This window comes from Rattus norvegicus, chromosome 6 (assembly GCF_036323735.1).
Source record: "Rattus norvegicus strain BN/NHsdMcwi chromosome 6, GRCr8, whole genome shotgun sequence".
NCBI lineage: Eukaryota > Metazoa > Chordata > Mammalia > Rodentia > Muridae > Rattus > Rattus norvegicus.
This window is the reverse complement of record NC_086024.1, coordinates 29,846,563-29,867,838: the sequence shown is the minus strand read 5'-3', so window position 1 is coordinate 29,867,838 and position 21,276 is coordinate 29,846,563. Positions and strand designations below refer to the sequence as shown.

Here is a 21,276-nt window from a genome sequence, read left to right as displayed (position 1 = left end):
AGGGGGTAGCACCAGAAGTCAGGCAGTTCTAAGCATGGTTAGATGAGGGAGACACATAGGTAAGAATGGACCCCCAGAGTCAAGGCCCTATGGTAGCCACAGTAAATATGATTGTCATCCTTGTGTCCTACACAGTAACTCTGTCAGGCGGACCATGTAGAGGGCTGGCTCCCTGTTTTATCAGTGAATAAAAAACTAAGCCCCTGAGTGGTGAAGCACGCATTCCAAACTCTGATCCAAAGAAAAGAGGGGTTGTCATGGCAAGTTAAGTGACTGATTCATGGTCGCCCTCCCAGGTATCTGACACCCAGTGTTCTAGGGCCAGGATCAGAGCAACCAGGCTATAGATAGCTGTGTTGGGCATGGTGCTGGGGAACTTTGGGGATGGTGACAGTGACAATAGAAATTGTTCTAAGGCTGCTTGCCTTGTGGTAGTCACTAAGGCCTTCACATGACTCTTGCTGTGACTCTCTCAACTCCATGAAGAAGGCCCAGCCCTTGCTTTATTTTACAAAGGAAAGTACTGGGTTTGTAAGGTAAAGGTCTCCAAGGTGGTCGTGGGTGGATGTGGCATTCAATCCCTTGTTATCCAGCAGGGCCGTAGCTCTTATTCACGGGGCTGTTTGGATCCCATTGGCACCCACAATGACTCCATGAGCAGGTTGACCGTCATGTTACTGTCTTGCTTTACAGCATAGATACTGAGCCTAGGGCCCTGTTCACACTCAGCAAGCGCTCTACCACTGAACATACCCCCAGTTCTGTGGTCGCTTTAAACTGACGTCACCTTTGGGGGGTGCATAAGTAGGCCATGACATCTATCCACATGGGCTTGAGTTGAGTGGCACACGACGTAAAATAAATACGCAGCCGCCCGTTTGCATTGAACAAGCCCGGCTTGGAAGAGAAGCCAAAAGTTTATCATTAAATACCAACATGAAAATCAATGCAGTGAGAGTCAACCCCTCAAACGTGCAGGCCTTTACCCCTCTCAGACAGTCCGTGCTCCCCAGTGAAGCCCAGATATGGATAGAGCTGTGTGTGGTGAGCTTCAGTGCTGCCCCCAACCTTCCTCTCCTAAGTCGATTGTCAATTGCTTCTCTCTCTGCTACGTTGCCCTTCTAGACTTTGATTCTCATCCATCTCCTTACTGTGTGTTCCCACAGTGGCTTAGCTGCCCAGGCCAAAAAGCTGGTGAGCCTGATGAAGGATGACAAGGTGAGTCCGGGATCTGGCAGCGTCAAGGACTCCTAGCACAGCAGGATAAACCCATAGACTCAGAGAAGTCAGCAGTCAGGTGAGAGGGGTGAAGGACTCGGGCCAGGTTTCTAGCAGAATCTGAGCCTCTGCACCTCCGTTCCTTTGCAGATAGAGTCCTCACTCTCTGCATTAGCCAACTGTACAGAGTAAACATGCATGGCCAGTCAAGCCTGGGGCTGTAGATATGGGAGGAAGATACAGCACAGTCTTATCTTGCAGGAGCTCTTAAGAGAAGACAAACATGAAGAAGCAAGATGATGAATCAGTTGACTCATTATTTTGTTAAGAGTTGTGCATAGATTAGAGGCGGCCACGGTGGGGGACAGGACCCCTGATTGGGGGGAATTCAGAAAGGAAAAACAGGTGTTTGAGCTGGGTTCTGAAAAAATGAGTGTGAGATTCTCTCTCAGATAAAAGAACAAAGGTGGTATCCGGTGGATAAAAGGACAAAAGTAGGGGGTCGTGCCTGGTTATTTTTATGTGATATGATGCATCACCACCACCATCACCCCAAAATCCACTGTTAGGAACATTTCAGAATATGTCTATGCCTAATGTCAGGTCTTCCTGATCCCCACCCCCCACCCCCAGCCCCCGTTCTTCTTTCACACTCATTTGGAAGCAGAGGCCAGAGACAATGTAAGAGGCTGTGAGCACCACAGCCACCCTTGGCCATGGTGTATGGAATGTGTATGCCCATGTCCTTCCATGCAACCCTATGACTTCAAACACTGCTCTAGGTGTCTCTTGCAGGGGGTTCTAGAGGTGGTAAGCTCCTGGATCCTCCTGCCACTCCAGCTAGAATCAAGCTTCCTTCCTTCTTTCCTTCCTTCCTTCCTTCCTTCCTTCCTTTTATCCTTCTTCCTTTCTTCCCGACCTCTCTCCCGCCTTCCCTCCCTTTCTTCTTTCCTTCCTTCCTTTCTTGAGTTTTTTGAGACAAGGTTTCTCTGTGTAGCTCTGGATGTCCTGGAACCCTCTCTGTAGACCAGGCTGGCTTTGACCTCAGAGAACTACCTGACTCTGCATTGCTAGTGCTGGTGATAACACTGTACGCCACAATGCCCAGATCCAGCTGGGATTTCTCACAGGCATCTTTAACTCATGGGTTAGGAAAGTCCCTTCTTAATGGAAGATGGTCCTTCTTTTGCAAAGCAATTTAGAACTCTAGATTTCTAGAAGATTCTAGAGCAACCTTCCCTTTCTGGGGCCAGGACCTAATCCCCTATCTCCCATGCAAAACTCAAAAGAGCTCCTCCTACCAGGGTGATTGGGGACAGACCTGTATCCTACTGTGCCAAAAACTGGTTTGAATTCTGACATGTGGGGACGACTGCCTCTAAGAGAGTTTCCTACTTAACCCTATTTGTTTTCTATTCGTTGTAGACAATAAACTTTCAGGAAGACTGGAAGATAATCACTGTGTTTATAGGAGGCAACGACCTCTGTGGCTCCTGCAATAACCTGGTAAGTCTTCAGCCCTTCACCCTCAGGAAAGAGTCCATAGTTGGCCACTGGGTCCTGGAATAGCATAGCTGGGTCAGGACATGGCTTGGCATGGATCCAGCTGGGGATTCATTAACCTTAAGACCCAGAGGGTACTCATCAGGAAGATTGGTCCTGATGAAGTTTCCTACAGAGGTAGCCTGGGTGTATCATTCTAGAAAACTAGATAACCTTGTGTTATCTGGGGATGTCTTGCTTGTTTTCGTAGCTAATCACAGGTCGGCTCCTGTCTGCATTACTTACTGGCCTTGCCAATTGCACCTTTGTGCTGTCTCTAGAGAAAGTGATTTCCCAGAAAGTGAGTAGGCAAGGTTCAGGTCAGCACCTCTTGGGGATGATGGGAAACTCACAGTGGAGTTCCTCTATGACTGCCACGTGTGTTCTTCCTGGTTTCCCAAGTCCCTCTGAAGGAGATCCCTTAAACCAAACCACCTATGAGTCTCACACCCACACCCACACCCATACCACATGCTGTGCCCAGAGGTGAGCAATGGCAAATGAGACACAAGCTCTGTCCTTGGGGTTTCCCTTAGCTGGGGGCCAGAAACAAGCAACTCTTTATAGCACAGGAGAAACACCACCACTGGGCTCTGATGATACATAAACAAGTAACTCCACAATTCCAGTAGCCATGGCATGTGGAGAGCAAGGGGTTTCTTAGCACATCATGCAGAAGACCTGCTATGTTGGGCAGGGAATGTCTTGATTAGGATTTTATTGCTGTGAGCAGACGCCGTGACCAAGGCAACTCTTCTAAAAACATTTGATTGGGGCTGGCTTACAGGTTCAGAGGTTCAGTCCAGTGTCAAGCATGGCAGCATCCAGGCAGGCATGGTCCAGGAGGAGCTGAGAGTTCTACCTCATGTACCTAAGGCTAAGGCAGCTAGGAGAATACTGGCTTCAGGGCAGCTAGGATTAAGGGTCTTAAAGCCCATGCCCACAGTGACACACCTACTCCAACAAGGCCACACCTACTCCAAGAGGGCCGCACCTCCTAATAGTGCCTCCCCTGGGCCAAGAATATTCAAACCTCCACAGGGAACTAACAGAGTAAGGCAGGGCTCATGCCCAGAGGACGACCTGTCCCCAAGCCCTTACAATACACTTTCCTGATGTCAGAGTCATCTAGGGCTAGGAATTTAAAGCTGAGATTTAAAGATCTCACAGGAGAACTGACAGACTTCTGGGGACAGGTGAAGCTTTGGAACCTTGGTCCCCCTCCCAGCTTCCTGAGGGACACAGCTTTAACCTGTTGTGAGGCAGGGTTCTTGGATATGCTTCATCCAGAGAAAGGGTTCCATTGATTTTTTTTCAATGCTCTGAAAATGGCCTAGTCAAGTGTGGAGACCTGAAGATAAATTTCTTATCACCCACATACAAAGCCAATTGTGTCTGTGTACACCTGCAACCCAATGTGTTTGTGTGTGTGCACTCTTGTAACCTAGTGTGCTTGTGTGTGTGCACACCTGTAACCCAGTGTGTGTGTGTGTGTGTGTGTGTGTGTGCGCGCGCGCGTGCGCGCACACGCCCGCCCGCCTGTAACCCCAGTGCTTGGGAGAAACAAAAGTATTCCTGGGTGCTTGCTAGCCAACCCAGTCTAGCTGAACAGATAAACTTCCAAATCCGGTAGAAGAAACTGTCCCAAAAAATGAGGGAGAAAGCCATTGAGGAAGACATCTGATGTGAGCCTCTGGATTCCATATGCATATACATGGATGTCACCTGTATATATCCATCCCCTCCCTACTTCCCTCTCCCTTTCTTCTCCTCTTCTTCTTCTTCTTCTTCTTCTTCTTCTTCTTCTTCTTCTTCTTCTTCTTCTTCTTCTTCTTCTTCTTCTTCTTCTTCTCCTCCTCCTCTCCTCCTCCTCCTCCTCCTCTCCTCCTCCTTCTCCTCCTCCTCCTCCTCTTCTCCTCCTCCTCTCCTCCTCCTCCTCTTTCTCCTCCTCCTCCCTCTCTCTCTCTGTCTCTCTCTCTCTCTGTTTCTGTCTCTCTGTCTCTCTGTCTCTCTGTCTCTCTGTCTCTCTGTCTCTCTCTCTCTCTCTCTCTCTCTCTCTCTCTCTCTCTCTCTCTGAGTTCTAAAATCACAGATTAAAAAAATCCAAGTGTTATTTCTGTTTGGAGGTTCCACAAAGTCCCTCATAGCCCCCATGCATCCTGAGGCACTTAGAAGTGTCTGGTGCACCCGAGACCTGGAAGAGGTGGTAGAACCGGACAGTGTATACAATGCAGACTTGGGGTCATCTGCTTCAGTAGCCCCATTTCGGAGGAGCTACACAGGATAGCTAAGGCTCAACCCTAGTCAATACGAGATCATTTCAGAGTTTTCCCTGGCTCCAGGCCAGAGGAAAGACCCTTTCCTGAGGGTCATAGGGAATGCAAGCATTGTAGCTAGGGCCCCCAGAGGTTAACCCTCTGTTTCAATATGGCCAACTCTGATGAGAATACGGAAAGAGGAAAAGCCAAGCTAGGAAGCAGTCCTGCTTATAGGGGGAGATGGTATGATGCGTGGGGCTCATGAGATTCTTCCTCTGCCTACAGGCTCGCTTTTCTCCCCAAACCTTCACAGACAACATCAAGACGGCCCTGGACATCCTCCATGCAGAGGTATGGTTAAACCACACAGGCCTCCGAGTTGCTCCCTCGGACCTGTCGTCTGTGACCTCAGAGGCCTCACAGACGTTCTGAGAGCTACTTGGCAGAAGCCCTCATGTATATATGCTCTGACATCCTCAGAGAGGAGAAATGAGAGAGAGAGGAAGTGGGTGGGGCCAGGAGGAAGTCACAAGCTCTGAGCTCCAGGCTCCATGGGAGAAGTGAGAAGCCCATATCATCTTACCACATCACCTTGGTGACTGATTCTGTTTCTGCAGGTTCCCCGGGCCTTTGTGAACATGGTCTCGGTGATTGAGATCACCCCCTTGAGAGAACTGTTCAATGAACCTAAAGTCAGCTGCCCACGGATGATCCTCAGGTCTGGCGGCTACCTCACCCATGCTCCTCAAAGGGTTGTGGACCTTGGCAGATTCTTTTAAGAACCCCCCAGGGTAGAGTGTGAGGATGGTTATGGTTAGAACTGCCCCTTATTTTTAACCCGAAAAGATCTGTCTGGGGGGCAGGTTATCTTCTGTAAACTTCAGTATAGACCTCAGCAACCTCTCTGAGACAGCACATAGAAATCTCTTGCCTGTTGCCAAGTCAGCCACATGACCCCTTCATCGAGGAAGAGAGAGAAAGTATTAGGAAAAGGATTACTCAGCCCACTGCTCAGATCTATCCCACAGCATGACCACCTCCTGGAGGCTGGTCCCCAGGACAGACAGTGTTTCTGACTGGCATGTGTGTGCTCCAGGTAAGACAAACACAAACCCAGGGCTACTGTTACTATGTGGAAGAGAAGGACGTGAGGTCAGAATTGGCAAGACCCAGGGGTGAATCTCCTCTCAGAGAACAGAGCGCTCTGGTCCTCAGAAGGGTGCTCCCAGGGGGCTGGCGTTAACTCTTAGCCTCCAGAACCAACCAAAGATGGGGTTCCTCTCTAGCACCAGACAAATCCCTTGGAGGGTGGTTGGTTTTTTTTTTTTTTTTTTTTTTTTTTTTTTTTGTTCTTTTTTTTCCGGAGCTGGGGACCGAACCCAGGGCCTTGCGCTTCCTAGGAAAGCGCTCTACCACTGAGCTAAATCCCCAATCCCGAGGATGTTCTTTTAACTGGTCATGGTGTCTGTGCAAACTGTCCTCCCCTGCCCTCTGTCCCCCGCCATGTTCCTGGGCACACCAGGTGGTCATTAGTCACCTCAGTGTGGTGATTATCCTCCAGACTGTGAGCGCTGAGTCACTGCCACCACAGCATAGGGGCTCAGGGGCTGTGTGCAGATGAACTGAATGACTGATCTTGTTCTTGGAAATTAAGGAGGTATACTGGCTGATCCCTGGGGAACTATGCCAAGTCTTTCCTCGGGGAGTAGGGCAGACTGCACAGGTTCCCTAGAACAGGCTTGGGATACTGTGAGCAGATACAGGCTGCCTGCCAGGGCCAGTGCCAGTCTTGCTATTTTCAATGCTGACTCATCGACTGGATCCCACTTTCTCCAATCACTGGGACACATGGGGGTGGGGGAGGGAGGATTGGTTCGATGTATTCATTCCACTTCAGAATAGATTCCCACCAAAAAGCCTCCCGCTACTGGTCACTGCAGAGGTTTGAAGGCCACTAAAACCAGTTTGGAGAAGTCTCTTGCCAAGTGCATGTAAGATAAGATCAAGAACTTCCTTGTCTTGTGGCTGCCCTCTCTGCCTCTCTGCCTTTCTGTCTCAGTGGCCAAGCTTCCTCTACATTGCTGCATCTACACAGAGCCACCTAACCTAGGCTATTATCACCTTATCCCCTGGGCCAAAAGTCCAGATTGGCCAGATCTGGGCAAACCAGAGCGGGGCTGCAGACTGACAGAGCAGTTTAATTCAGCGACTAAGAGTTCGAGTCCTAGCTCCCACCAGCATCAATATGGCGGCTGTGTGACCTTGAGGGAGTTATTTAACCACTGAAACTTGGTCATCTCCTCTCCCTGATGTCCTTGGTAAACTCAGGGCCTCGCATATGCTAGGGAAGTCTACCGTCACTGAACTATGTCCCTGGCCCTTTTTTTGCTTTTGTCCTTTTTTAAAGGGAGGGTCTTGTGTTTCCCAGGCTGGCTTCAAACTTGTGCTTCAGCTAAGAATGACCTATGTCTACATTTCTGATCCTCCTGCCTCTACCCACCAGGCCCAGACCACCACACCCAGTTATTTTTTAATACTGGGGACAGAACCCAAGGTTTTATACGTGCTAGACAGGCATTCCCCAACCCCCTTTATTTTTTTTTCTTTTTTTCGGAGCTGGGGACCGAACCCAGGGCCTTGCGCTTGCTAGGCAAGCGCTCTACCGCTGAGCTAAATCCCCAACCCCCCCCCCCTTTATTTTTTATGTTGAGATAGTATCTTGTTCAGTTGTCTAGACTGGCTTCAAACCCATGATCCTCTTCCTCAGCTGCCAATATAAGTGGGATGATGGAGTGTGCCATCTTCAGATTGCTCTCCTGTAACACGGGGACAATAGACCCTTCTGGGGTGACTAAGAGATTTAAGCATAGTAATACATGGGGCTTGGCACCGTTAACATGTAACGTGTCCTAGAGATTGCTAAATGGTATTGTCATTACCGTTTAGGAGAAGGGTGTGTCTCTGCACATCTTCACACAACCTTTGCGTGACTCAGCTCCATAAAATCACTCCTACAGGCATCGGGTGGAAGGTCTTATTTCCAAGAGCAAATTCAGATCATGGATGCTCTCCTTTGATCCAGCTTCAGATCCCTAATACCCTTCGACTTAGAAGAAACACACTGAGTCTCGGGCCAGAGCCTTTTGTGTTGCTCATTCAAGGATAATGACCTCGGGCTGGGGGCTCTTTTGGTTTTGTTGGCAGGAGCCTGTGTCCTTGTGTCTTGAACCTTGGTGAGAACTCAGCAGAACTTGCCCAACTTGTGGAAAGGAACAGGCAGTATCAGGTAAGCCTGGAGAGGTTTTGCCGCCATGCAGGACTCTCAGAGGTCTGTGGGCCCCAGGTAGAGTCAGTTGATGCTAAGCATCTCGTCCTTGGCTGAGGGAGTGGTGACTGTGCCAACGGAAGCACATTCAAGCATGACAGGGGCCAGAGAGCAGCTTCTCTGAATGAAGCGTTCGGCATGAGATCACAGAACACACTTCACTGAACCCCATTTTCCCCTATCTCCTCCTCCTCCTCCCTTAGGAAGGCACTCCAGTGTTGGTTAAGAGTAGGTGGTAAGACTCGAGACTGGTTTCACTGTGTATTCCCAACCATCCCATCCCCTGTCTCCGTCTCCTCCTGCAGGAAGAAACTGGAAAACTGATTGAGAGTGGCCGATACGACACCAGGGATGACTTCACCGTGGTCCTCCAGCCCATGTTTGAAAATGTCGTCATGCCACGGACCCTGGTAAAGGAATGACACGTCGAGGGTGAGGGGCAGCCCCAGAGGGAGAGCAGCTGAGTTCTCTGACACTGCACCTGCCTCTCCCTCTCTGTGGTGACTAGGAGGGCTTGCCCGACAGCTCTTTCTTTGCCCCTGACTGTTTCCACTTCAATGTCAAGACTCACGCTCGCTCAGCCATCGCCCTCTGGAAGAACATGGTAAGGGCTACAGGGTGAGAATCCTCGCTCCTGGTCCAGCTCTGGCATCTCCCTTCCTCCCCATCCCCCCACCCCAAGCATCTTGACCAGGCCACTTGGTCTGCCTATTTCTCATTCCGTGTCTTCTCGGTTTTTTTTTCCCGTCTAGCTAGAACCTGTGGGCCGCAAGACAAGACATCAGAATTTTGAAATCAAGGTCCCTATCATGTGTCCAAACCAGGTAGAGTGGGCTCTCCTGACCACACCCTCTGAGTATAGCATCTTCTCTGGCCACTCAGTCCAGGCCGTCATCTCGGCTCCTCTCCGCCCTCCCGCCCACCCCATCAATAGTCCAGGTTGACAATCCAAATCCCCCACTTTGGTTAAACAGAGAGGAGTAGTAGGACCCACAGTGACTTGAACCCTCTAGTGTTTTCCTCATCTCTGAATGGCAAGGACATCAACACAAGTCTAGACAGGCTACCCCTCTTTGGGGGGCAGGCAGGAGTGATGTGGTGGCTTTTATGAAAAGGATAGGAGGTTTTCTGGGGCAAACGAGACAGAGGGATAACCTGCTTCCGTGCAGCCCTTGGCTCATGGGAAGAGCAAGAGAGTAAGCATCCGAACGATGCATGTGTGGATGGAGAGTGGAGGCAGGCGTGTTGTTAAGATAGAAGACAAAGCTAGGAAAGCAGCTCTTTCACCCAAAGGGAGAAACACAGGACCACCCCAATTCCACTCACAAAATGTTAGATTCTGGGTCCCCAAAATGGTCTCAGATTCTCACTATGAACCACTGGAGCAGGGCTCATGTGGGGAAGACATTGGGGGTTCAGGGAGGATCTGCTTTTTCTTGCTTAAGCAAAATGGAACTCACTCGCCCTGCTATAGGGCAAAGTAGGTGTCAAATGGCAGGCACCCGGGGTGACAGGGGTGCTGTTGGGAAGGGGTAGGGTGAAGAAACAAGGCCCAACATCCTTAGCCAATAGGCCGAGTGCAAGAAAGAATGAGCACATGTTCCTGGTAGCTACTTAAGGGTTACATCTGAGTTCTGGGACCGGTTCAGGTTGCAGAGAAGACCCTGAAGCATCCTGGGTGGGAGCACTTGGTGGTCAGACTTTCTGGAAGGGTCTGAGCTCTGATTGTGGCCCGGAGAAGGGTAGGAAAGAACATGTCTAGTCTGGTGTGGTTCCTCCCATTGTTCATCTTCCCACAGACCTCACCGTTTCTGAGCACCACCAAGAACAGCAACCTGGTATCTATCTATGGCTCCCCTTTGGTTCCCTGGGCAATGGGGTGGGCAGCTTCTGCTGATGGGGAGATGGGTAAGAGTTCCCGAAAGAAAACAGAGGGTCCATTCCCTTTTCTAAAGCCATCTCTCCACCCGTACCTTCTGTGGGGGAGAACAAATCAACCTAACCTTCCCTTTACACAGCTGAAGGAGAAGGCAGAGGGTGGGGTGGGTCATTTGTACGGCCCTGAATCTTGCCTTGGATGAAAGTGAGGTCAGAATTATAACATCTCAGCTTGGTTGTTACTCAGTGTCCCTGGAAACCCCTCCCCAGGATTAGGCCCCAGGGCTCTGCTGAGTAAGCCTGACACCCATCTGGCTTTTCTGCTGCCCGACTCCCACCCACTTAATTCTAAGATTCTAGGATTGGCTCTTTGTATTTAGGGACATGGAACTTCGATGTCTTGTGAGGAGAAAGCCCCCTCTGCCTCACCACCAACCTCAGGTAAGCCCCTGTCTTAGTTAAGGTTTCTTTTACTGTGAAGAGACACCATGACCACAGCATCTCTTTGGAAAACATTTCGTTGGGACTGGCTTACAGTTCAGAGATTTAGTCCATTATCATCATGGCAGGAAACATGGCAGTATCCAGGCAGGCAGACATTGTGCTAGAGAAGGAGCTGAGAGTTCTATATCTGGGTCAGCATGTAATAAGAAGGGAATGCCATACTGGGCCTGGCTTGACCTTCTGAGACCTCAAAGCCTCACACACACCCTACACACACACCCTACACACACACACCCTACACACACACACACCCTACACACACACACCCTACACACACACATACCCTACACACACACACCCTACACACACACCCTACACACACACACCCTACACACACCCTACACACACCCTACACACACACACACACCCTACACACACACCCTACAAACACACCCTACAAACACACACCCTACACACACACCCTACAAACACACCCTACACACACACACCCTACACACACACCCTACACACACACACCCTACACACACACACACCCTACACACACACACCCTACAAACACACCCTACACACACCCTACACACACACACCCTACACACACACACCCTACACACATACCCTACACACACACACACCCTACACACACACCCTACACACACATACCCTACACACACACACCCTACACACACACCCTACACACACACCCTACACACACCCTACACACACCCTACACACACACACCCACACACACACCCTACACACACACCCTACACACATACCCTACACACACACCCTACACACACACCCTACACACACTCTACACATACACACCCTACACACACCCTACACACACCCTACACATACACACCCTACACACACCCTACACACCCTACACACACACCCTACACACACATCCTACACACACACCCTACACACACACCCTACACACACACACCCTACACACACACCCTACACATACCCTACACACACCCTACACACACCCTACACACACCCTACACACACCCTACACACACACACACCCTACACACACGCACACACACACTCACACTCAAACATTCCTCCTCCATAAGGCCATACCTCCTAATAGTGCTACTCCCCTATAGGCCATTTTCTTTCAGACTACCACAGCCCCTGTGACCCAGCAGGATCCAACACTGCCCCACAAAGGCTCACAAACCACTAAGTAATCTGCTAAGGCTTCATATGATAACCACTAAACACAGTTCTGACCAGTGCTTGCTTCCTATCCTGGGTAAGCTACTTGCCCAACTTTGGCAATGTCATGCCAAGGCCCCAAGGAATTCTGTGCTGTTTCCCATCCTCCTGCTTTCAGGATCTAAGCAGGGGCACAGAGAAGACCTGGGAGCTTGCTTGCCTATGATTGTCCCAGTCCTCTGGAGGTGAATGAGGCCAGGGAGTCCCATGAAATGGATGGCTCTATGGAATTGTATCAATATCTGCCTGTGGAAGGGTCTAGAAAATTCTCTGGGCTCTTCAAAAAAAGGACTTGAGGTTAGGGAAGGGCCTGCTATAACTGTTTCTTAGATTCGTGTGGAAATCTAAAACCCAGCTCTGAGCGGCCTACATGTGAGCCAGTGCCTTGTCTGATTGGACACTTAGGCCACAGCTGACTTCTCCTCACATGACCACCAGCACTAAGGTGGAATTCTGCATCGTCCTCTCCATCCCTGCTTTGTGTCTTACAACATTTTTATCATCTGTTTATCGTCTAGCCTGACACAAGCCTAAGAATTGTTTGTGTCTCTTATAGGAGACTCTTGTATGAAACTTCTGCCAAGACTGTTTAGGCTCCCCGGTTCTGCATGGTCTAAACACACATGCAGTCTTGTTTCTGGTGCTGGCATGATGCAAAGGCAGTAGACTGTTCCTTCAGCTCTCTTCCTAGACTCAAGCATGGCCACTTGTCTTTCAGTGCATACCCTGAGACCTGCAGACATCCAAGTTGTGGCAGCTCTGGGAGACTCTGTGACTGTAAGACTTGTGAGCCCTGGGGGTGGGAGTGGGCTGTGGTATGGTGGGGCCAGCTCCAAGTCTGCCCTCCTAACTTCAAAGCCTGTGCTCCCATCTTCTGTCACCTCTTACTCTCCTGCTTTAATTCTGTCCATCCAAGAGAATGGCAATAATGTGATGTTTCTACAACTGCTCTGTCACGTAGGTGTGCAGGAAAGAGTATTTTCAGAAATGAACTGAATATTTTTGAACACCCAACAATATTTTTTGACACATGCAAAACTACATCATTTTGACTCAAAATTCTCTTAAAAATGCCTGTGTGGATGCCATTCTCCCTCCCTTTTGATCTGCCCAGACCCCCTCTTTGTTCCTCCAAATTAGCGTTCTCCTTCAGTGGTGGATAAGGCTCTGCTCCTCACTTTTTTTTTTTTTTTTTAGATTTTATTTTTCTTTTCTTTTCTTTTTTTTTTTAATTTATATTATGTATGTGAGTACACTATAGCTGTTTTCAAATACACCAGAAGAGGTCATCAGATCCCATTACAGATGGTTGTAAGCCACCATGTGGTTGCTGGGATTTGAACTCAGGACCTCTGGAAGAGCAGACAGTGCTCTTCACCACTGAGCCATTTCTCCAGCCCCTGCTCCTCACTTTTAACACTGGTCTATGCTCCTCCCCGGGGCTCTGCCTCCTGACAGTACAGCGGGGCCTTTATAATGCCTTCTTGGAGGTTAGTTCTAAGGGGAAAAAAAATTGAAATGAGGGATTTCATTGGAAATCTCTCCACCACAGTGGCTGCAGCTTAACATTTTGGCCCATGTCTATAAAGACCTGTGTGGTATTAACGTTAACAATATTGTCGATTTCTCTCCCATTTGTAAAGCACTTGAGAAACTTCCAGTCTTTACAACTGTGATCCCAGTTGGACCCCTGCCCTCTCCTGTGGAAAGTCATGCTTCTCCTCAGTTCTATAACTGGGCAGCTATAGCAAGGGAAGACAAAACTGGAAAGGGGGGGTGTCACAGACTAGGCCCCTCGCTCCCAATCTTAATGTCATTCTTGCTGCCCTAAGTGCACTGGGACCATAGACCCCACTTTCTCTCTGATCATTGGTTTTCCTGTGACATTTGATGTCCTCAAAGGCTGGCAATGGAATCAGCTCCCAAGAAGGTGATCTCGCTGATGTTACCACACAGTATCGAGGACTGTCCTACAGGTAATGTTGACCTTTCACCTTCTCTTCCTAGGGCTTGTTTGTTTTGTTACCTTTTTGGGTTTGTGGGTTTGTTTTGTTGCCAGGGTTTCAGGGAATCTGGGTTGACCCTGAACTCTCTACAAAAGGGACGATGACGCTGAGTTTCTGACCCCCACCCCCACCCCATGTCTACCTCCCAGAGTTGCCAGTTTGCACTGGCTGGGCTTAGCTCCTACAAAGGCACAAATCCCAGAGAGCCAGGACCAGGTCTAGAAGGGACTTTCAGAGGGGCAGTTATATATTTCTGCAAACTGTGAACACTGACTGAAGAAGATATCTTACTGTTAATGATCTTTCTGTTTTTAAATTATGCAGAAAAAGTAAACCAAGGTTCTTACCAAACTCCTGGGTCAGAAAATCCACCATGAAATGTACCCGAAAAGCTCCAAGTCCTTGATTCCTCGCCTGTCCGTTTGCATGTCTGTTTTCATATGTTGATGCTACTGTGTTTGTCTGCGTGTATGTATTCATGTTGTTTCACAGTCACACCTCTGCCTGTATAAATAATGTACACATACTCACTTCCCGAGGAGATGCTGGAGGCAAGTGGCAATCCACGGGTGACTTTGAGCAACTCCTGTGTGCTGGCACGGAGTTAGGAACTGAGTTGGGTGTCTGGGGGAGGGGAGTATGTTAGCTGTGTGCTCACCTGGCTAGTGCTCTTGAGAAATGGAAACTTCCTGAGTGCAGGACTGGACACAGGAGAAGAGGAACCAGAAAGGGTACCTGGCATGCCCTCAGACAAGGGAAGGGTTGGAAAGGGGTACATCCAGTGAACAATTGAGTGTGAGTTGTGTTCCTTTCTTTCCTAATAAAGTTTCTGGTTTTGTATGCTTCAAAGTAATTAGTGAGTAATTAAGAATTTACCCAGGGAAGCTAGACCCAAGCCTGCCACTAGAGGGCAGAGCTTTAATGAGCAGTTGTTTGTGCCACCGGCAAGCACACAGCACTTCCCTTTTCTGGATGCACTCACTTCGAGGATACTCCCTAAGAAAGACACAGGGAAGAAGGTGGGGGTGGCCAGAGCTAAGGAGAGCCCAGAGAGACCTGATGGTAAGAGAGAGGCAGGACCTGCCCGGAAGTTCCGATGTGGCCTCAGTGTGACGGCCATCTCTCCTCCCAGAGTGAGGTAACTTCTTTTCAGCAGAGACCCCACATTTCCACATGTCTTAGCCAGGTCAGTGGTCTCCAGTGGGCTGCCTGGAACAAAACTGAACCTCATTTACTCAGCCCTTCCCCGAATGTTACTGAAACTGTGAGGAAAAGGGGGAATGGAGTGGAGTGGGGGAAGCAGGGCTTAACTGTAACCCAGAAGAGGCCCGGGTTGCAACAGCTGCTCCACCTCAGGCAGTGGCATCATCACCATCACCACTACCATCACCACCACCACCACCACCACCACCACCACCACCACCACCACCACTGTCATCATCATCCTGTGAGGGAAACCACACACAAATGTCAGCTCCAGAGGAACACCCCCCCCCCGGGGTGGGGGAGAGGCGGAGGGGCAAGGGGGCACAAAGTGATTGCTGCAGCCTTCCAGGTAGCTGAGGTAGTGGGGCTCCCAATCCAGACACAAAGTCAGCCTTCCGCTAGATTTCCTGCGCAGCCATGGAAACGTTCAGTCTGGTCTTTCCTAAGAATGAGATGCCCAACTTTGTAGTTACAAGCCCAGTCACCCCCAGCTAATGACGACTGCCATTCGGAATAAAAACCCTGAACTTACCTTAAATGTCCCAAACCCCTTCTTCCAAGTGCTCCTGTGTTGAAGGTAGTGTGAGGTTAGAGTCTGAGTGACAGCAATGGACAGGTGCAGACAGGTGTTGGGACGTTAGCTGTCCAACAGGGGGCTTCCTTTGCATTTGAGGTAGAACATTACCTACTATTTCCTTCATGTGCAGACCAGCATCGAAAGGGCTCTCAGAGGTGCTGCAAAGGAAACCTCTCTTTATGTTTTATGTTTGATCCTGACTTTCCCTTAATTCTAGAACTCTCTTTGTTTGGAATATCTGTTAACAACCCCTGGGAAATGAGTATAAAGTAGACTGACTGGAGAAAAAAAACGACTTTCTGGAGCTCACTAAACTGGAAATACCAGGCAGTTAAATGATTCCAGGAAAATTAAGACAGTACCTTGGGCCTTTTCCTCCAAGGAAACAGTAGGGGGAATGGACCTCATACAGACAGGAAAGAAAGGGTCCCACAGCTCTTGGGGTATGGGTGGTTGTAACCAGGACCTGGAGAGGTCTGGCTGGCTCCAGGGTCCCTTGGCCTGAGACCCTGTGCCTGGGGGTCTCTTCATCGTCGTCAGCTAACTTACCAGTGTGTCAGTCAGAGAGCTTTCATACAGCTTCTCAACCTTCTTAATGCTACAACCCTTTAATACAGTCCCTCATGCTGTGGTGTCCTCCAGCCATACAATTACATGGTCACTTCATAACTGTAACTTTGCTACTCTTAAATTATAATGTAAACATCTGTGTTTTCCAATGGTCTCAGGCCACCCTTGTGAAAGGGTCTTTCAACCCTCTAAGAGAAGTCACAGTCCACAGGTTGATAACCACTGCTTTCTGAGTGTGGCTTTTTCTTTGGTAGAAATACATTGATTTGTTTGGGACTTTTTTTTCATGGACCAAAATAAAATTGACTTTCCCAAGGCAAAATTGCATCTCGTTGTTTTTGTTCTAACTCTTCCAACACATATCACTAAACATCTGTACCTTTCTGTGCTCTGGGTGACAATGACTGAGGAGAGTCTAGCCCTGAGCCCGTGTGTCACATACTGCGTTCGATGAAGAGTTGAACATAGACCAGATGTTTGACGCAACTGTTTCCTCTCATGTTCACGTAGCTCTGATCAAAATGGCGACATGCATACTTTTGAACCTCCCTGGGTTTATTTGTGTAGGTGTCTTTCATTCTTTTGGATATACTGTTCTAAAATGGCACCAGGAACAGTGTTGGTCTTGTTCTGCCACCTTCTGGGTTTTTTTTTTTTTTTAGTACCAAATTACCTTTAAGAAATGACTGTGGGAGGTACATGGTATATATATGTGTCTATGTGTGTTATCTTGTTTATTGAGAGAAACATGCAGAAGACAACAGATGGGACAGTAAATGGGTTTATAATTTCCTCCCAAGCCTAAAATGCTCCAATGTGGTGACTTTGGTTGGGAGAAGAGAGGATTCCAAAGCAATGACTGCACGTAGAGCTAGAAAAGAATCCGTGACGACTGATAAAAAGCCCAGTCACTGGCTCAAGGGCCACACATCTGATGGGCCATGGGGTTAGGACAGAACAGAGTGATATGGCAGGCAGAGCTCGTCCAAACTTCTTTGTCTTACTGAGCCCTTGATCACCCAGGTACAGACCAGTGGCCTTCACTCCAAACATTCCTTCACTGAAGAGCGACTTGGATTTAGGGCCATCTTTGGGAGGCTAGATGCTCAGTAAGGCTGCCTCCTCAAACCCTCCTGGCCTGAAACGGCATGCCGGGACTGAGCAAAGGGGCACGGGGGAAAACCAAACAGTGAAGACAAAGTATTTGAGCATCTAGATTTTCGTCTTAAAGATAGAAATGAGTGTCTCCTTTAAGCATGTGAGGAAATGGCCTCCTCTTAGGCAGTATGTCTTGCAGTTAGGCCAGATAAAATGAGACGGGGCATTCGATGGTAACAAGCTTCCTTCTGTCCCCTGAATCTTCCACTGGAATCTACCTGATAGTGAGCAGGAAAAGCTTATCTGTGCCCTCAAGGGTCACAGCTCAAGCTGGCTTTAAATTAGAAATGACTCTCCTGGCACCTCAGCTCTACTCTGTCTTGTGGAGATGGCCACAGCTAACTCCTAAGCTTGGGACAGGAGGGCCAAGGCCTACAATACAGTCCATACTGGGCACTTAGTGTCCTCAGCTAAGTACTCCCCTCCAAAGAGGATGACAAGTCCTTTAGCTTCAAATCCTGGACTGAGCAGTCCACTGGTGAATCTAGAATGTTCTCAGGATCCCGCAAATCTAAGGACAGTGGGGGACTGTTCTTTGGTAAAGTGTATATACTGACTCACTTTCTCTCTTTCCCTGCCTTGCTCACTTCTACAGTGCTGGTGGGGACAAGTTCCTGGAGAATGTGACCACCTTGCCCAGTAAGTAGATACCAAGGGCTTGAGTGGGACTGTTCTAGGAAAAATGAGTGCATCTGTGGGAGACGAGGCCTCGACTGCCAGCATGAAGGGATGGGATGTGCGTCAAGCATGGAGTCTGCAAACCTGAGTTCAATCCCTTTTCTTTCTTGTGAGGTGACCTAGGGCGGTGGTTCTCAACCTATGGGCCGAGACCCCTTTGAGGTTGAGTGACATTTTCACAGGGGTCACCCTGCGAATCAGAAACTTATATTACAGTTGGTAACACTAGGATTTTACGGTTATGAAGTAGCAATGAAAATAGTTTTACGTCTTGGCGGTCGGTACAACGTGAGGAACTGTACTAAAGTCTCACCGCATTAGGAAGTTAAAGAACCACTGGCCTAGGACAAAATTCCTCAAAACTTGAGTTTTTTTCAGTTTGGCCCAAGAAATGCTGGGGGAGGGCCTTCACTTCTCTGAAAGTTGGGCAAAGAAAAGTGCCTCTGTGAGACTTTTCCAACCTTGTTTTGTCATCGCGTCATTCCAACCTAGAGAGTTTCTGTCAGACACATGTGCTAGACTCTACTTTTCCCCTTCCAGACATCCTCCGGGAATTTAATGGAAATCTCACAGGCTACTCAGTCGGAACCGGTGACGTCAACTCTGCAAGCGCGTTCCTTAACCAGGCTGTCCCTGGGGCAAAGGCTGAGTATGACATTTGGGGGAGCTATAGAAAGGGGAAGAGAGGCATGTGGTCAGTCCCTCTGATACCCCACAGAGACCTACAAAGGAGCACTTTGCCTCTCTGCAGGGATGATTTTAAGGGTGCTCTCTCCTGTCCATCCACAACCAAAGCTATAGCATGGAGTTTATAGAGCTGCTTTGGACATGGGGAGGAGTCGTGTCTCCATATCTGTTACCCGACTCCTAGGTCAGGCTTTCATACACCGTATCATCTAAGAATTGATCTGACAGCATATTGGCACATTTTGAAGCTTAGTCTCAAATAATGGTGCTAGAGAATCCCTCTGTCCCCAGAGCCTCAAGGTAGCAATTGCCCTGTATGATAGAGGAAGGCTTACTGTATCAAAGCCAAGAGCTCCAACTTAAGGAAGCCTCTGGGAAAATCTCATCTTCTCCTCAGCCCTGAAGTAGAGCTAACAAAAAGCACACTGGAGATGTTCAGCTAGTGCTGAGGCAAAACTGTCTAGTCTCCTGGGATGGTCTCTCAAGGGGGCACTAATTCTTCTCCTAGAGGTCCCAGAATCCTGGGGTTCCTGCTACACACAGTTCTTGCCTCCACATCTCTAGTTGGTAGGCAGGCCCCCAATACCTGTGTGCTGGTCTCTATAATAGCTTATGATATACAGTCCCACTGTCCTGCTAAGGAGACCACAATGCTATGGCTCCATCACTCAGACTTATACTGAGAGCCACAAGTAAGAGACCCAGGCATGTGTGGGTCATGCATTTACTCTCCACTTTTCGGAAAGTGTCTCTCGAAACAAGTTACACATGTGACAGATAAAGGACATATATGTATGCACATAGGTGGGTATCATGTGCATACAGGCACACGTGAGGAATTACAACCATCGTGACAAACGAGAAGGGATTGTGCCAACATGGCCAACATGAATGTTCTCGAGGTTACCGTACCTGAGCATCAAACCGTCAGCCTCCAGGCAGCTAGGATGCAAAGGAAACCTTCTAAACATTCAAACATCCAATTGCATGCTCTGTCCCAGCTATTCAAGACAAGTGAGCCACACAGTGAAGGGTGTGAACCAGCCTGGGTTATGTACTGGAAACCTGCTTAAGAATTGAACAAGAAAGGCAAATGGATTCTTAGTGTGGGACCCTAAGAATGTCATGAGCACAAATGAGACCAGAGAGTGGCTTTGACGACTTTAGGACAACCTCCCAGCTTGCTGTTCACAAGGCCATTTCTCAATATTAATTTAGAATGTATTGAGATGTATTTCTAAGCATGTGTCTCAGCCTTTCCATTCCTGGCAATTCTCCTCTTCCTCACAAGGTGGCTGGGTTGGGTGGTCTGTCTCTTGCTCTCCATTGTGGTTTAGCCACACATAAAGACCCCTCTGCATAGCCCTTTTCAGTTTGGTCTACTCGGTCCCTCCAATAGTAGCCCCTGTGGCCTGTGGAACTCGGGGTCCTGTAGGTGTCATGGAAACCTGTAGTGTCCAGACCCTGTAGAGTTAGAGGACAAATGTGCACACTCTCTCGAGGGAACAACTGACTTTCTTTCCTCAGGAACCTTGCAAGTCAAGTCCAGACTCTGATTCAGAAGATGAAGAATGACACCGTGAGTGCTTTTGATGTCTAGCCCACTAAGGTTTTCCCAAATGTAATGGTCTGCTACGTAAAGCACTGAGCACCCTATAGCTAGAGGCATTCAAGCAGAGATAGGGAAGACCCTGCCTGAGGCCATCTAGAGGACATTACGTTGACAGGGAGAAAGTGGCTGCCAGTCACGATGACCTTGAAAGTCCCTTCAGTCGCCAAGATCTGGGTCTATAAATAAGTCTCTAAAATGCCATCAGCTTCGAGGTTCTCACCATATTATTTCAGGTGGATGAGGAAGTCACAAAGGGCTGGCTGGATTTCCTAGAGCTGTGGTGGTGTATCTGAAACAATGAGCCTTTTCCTCCCTCCTCATCCAGAGAGTGAACTTTCACCAAGACTGGAAGGTCATCACTGTGATGATTGGGGCCAGCGACTTGTGTGACTTCTGCAAGGATTCGGTAATGAGACAGGGTCTGGGCCTGACCCTGACTTGGACTATTCAGCTTGGAGATCTTCTCTGAGAAAGATCCCTTCAGCTTTCCCGAGGGGACACTCATCTCTACCCACATTGAATACTTGTACACCTAACTCAGGCACACATTCATGCATCCACACTCCTTATGGTGTCTGGCACCACATGCATATCCCAAGCAGTGAAGGTAGACATATATGGTGCTGCTTCTCCTTCTTACAACTCTTGAATGAGAAGAAACTGTAGACCCCAAGCATTTGGGAGAGTGTCTCCATCTTCCACTCTGGTTAATGATTCCAGTCTTGTAGCTGGCCCATCTATGACAACAGTGAGTGGTCCGGCACTGAGCTCAGATTCTAGCTAGCATGCTGATAGACTCACAGGCGGTGGTGGGAGGGAAACAAGTCCTTGGGGCTGGACCCAGAAGTGAAACCCACACGTGG

The 21,276-nt window shown here is 48.9% G+C and overlaps 1 protein-coding gene across 6 annotated transcripts in view; it reads left to right on the top strand.

Moving 5' to 3' along the window:
• Plb1 (phospholipase B1) overlaps window positions 1–21,276 on the top strand; it is a 138,481-nt gene that overhangs the window by 77,769 nt on the left and 39,436 nt on the right. For 3 of the 6 annotated variants that reach the window (XM_063261536.1, XM_039111764.2, NM_138898.2), the window contains 16 exons: window positions 1,167–1,218; window positions 2,644–2,724; window positions 5,304–5,369; window positions 5,636–5,736; window positions 8,223–8,304; window positions 8,649–8,753; window positions 8,852–8,947; window positions 9,096–9,167; window positions 10,143–10,181; window positions 10,602–10,662; window positions 12,638–12,696; window positions 13,822–13,895; window positions 18,032–18,075; window positions 18,655–18,763; window positions 20,329–20,380; window positions 20,739–20,819. In XM_063261536.1, coding sequence (XP_063117606.1) covers window positions 1,167–1,218; window positions 2,644–2,724; window positions 5,304–5,369; window positions 5,636–5,736; window positions 8,223–8,304; window positions 8,649–8,753; window positions 8,852–8,947; window positions 9,096–9,167; window positions 10,143–10,181; window positions 10,602–10,662; window positions 12,638–12,696; window positions 13,822–13,895; window positions 18,032–18,075; window positions 18,655–18,763; window positions 20,329–20,380; window positions 20,739–20,819 — 1,174 coding nt within the window. Of the gene's footprint in view, window positions 1–1,125; window positions 1,219–2,643; window positions 2,725–5,303; window positions 5,370–5,635; window positions 5,737–8,222; window positions 8,305–8,648; window positions 8,754–8,851; window positions 8,948–9,095; window positions 9,168–10,142; window positions 10,182–10,601; window positions 10,663–12,637; window positions 12,697–13,821; window positions 13,896–14,249; window positions 14,775–18,031; window positions 18,076–18,654; window positions 18,764–20,328; window positions 20,381–20,738; window positions 20,820–21,276 lie in introns of those variants that run through there. The other 3 variants (XM_039111760.1, XM_039111763.2, XM_039111765.2) reach the window with 3 other exon arrangements.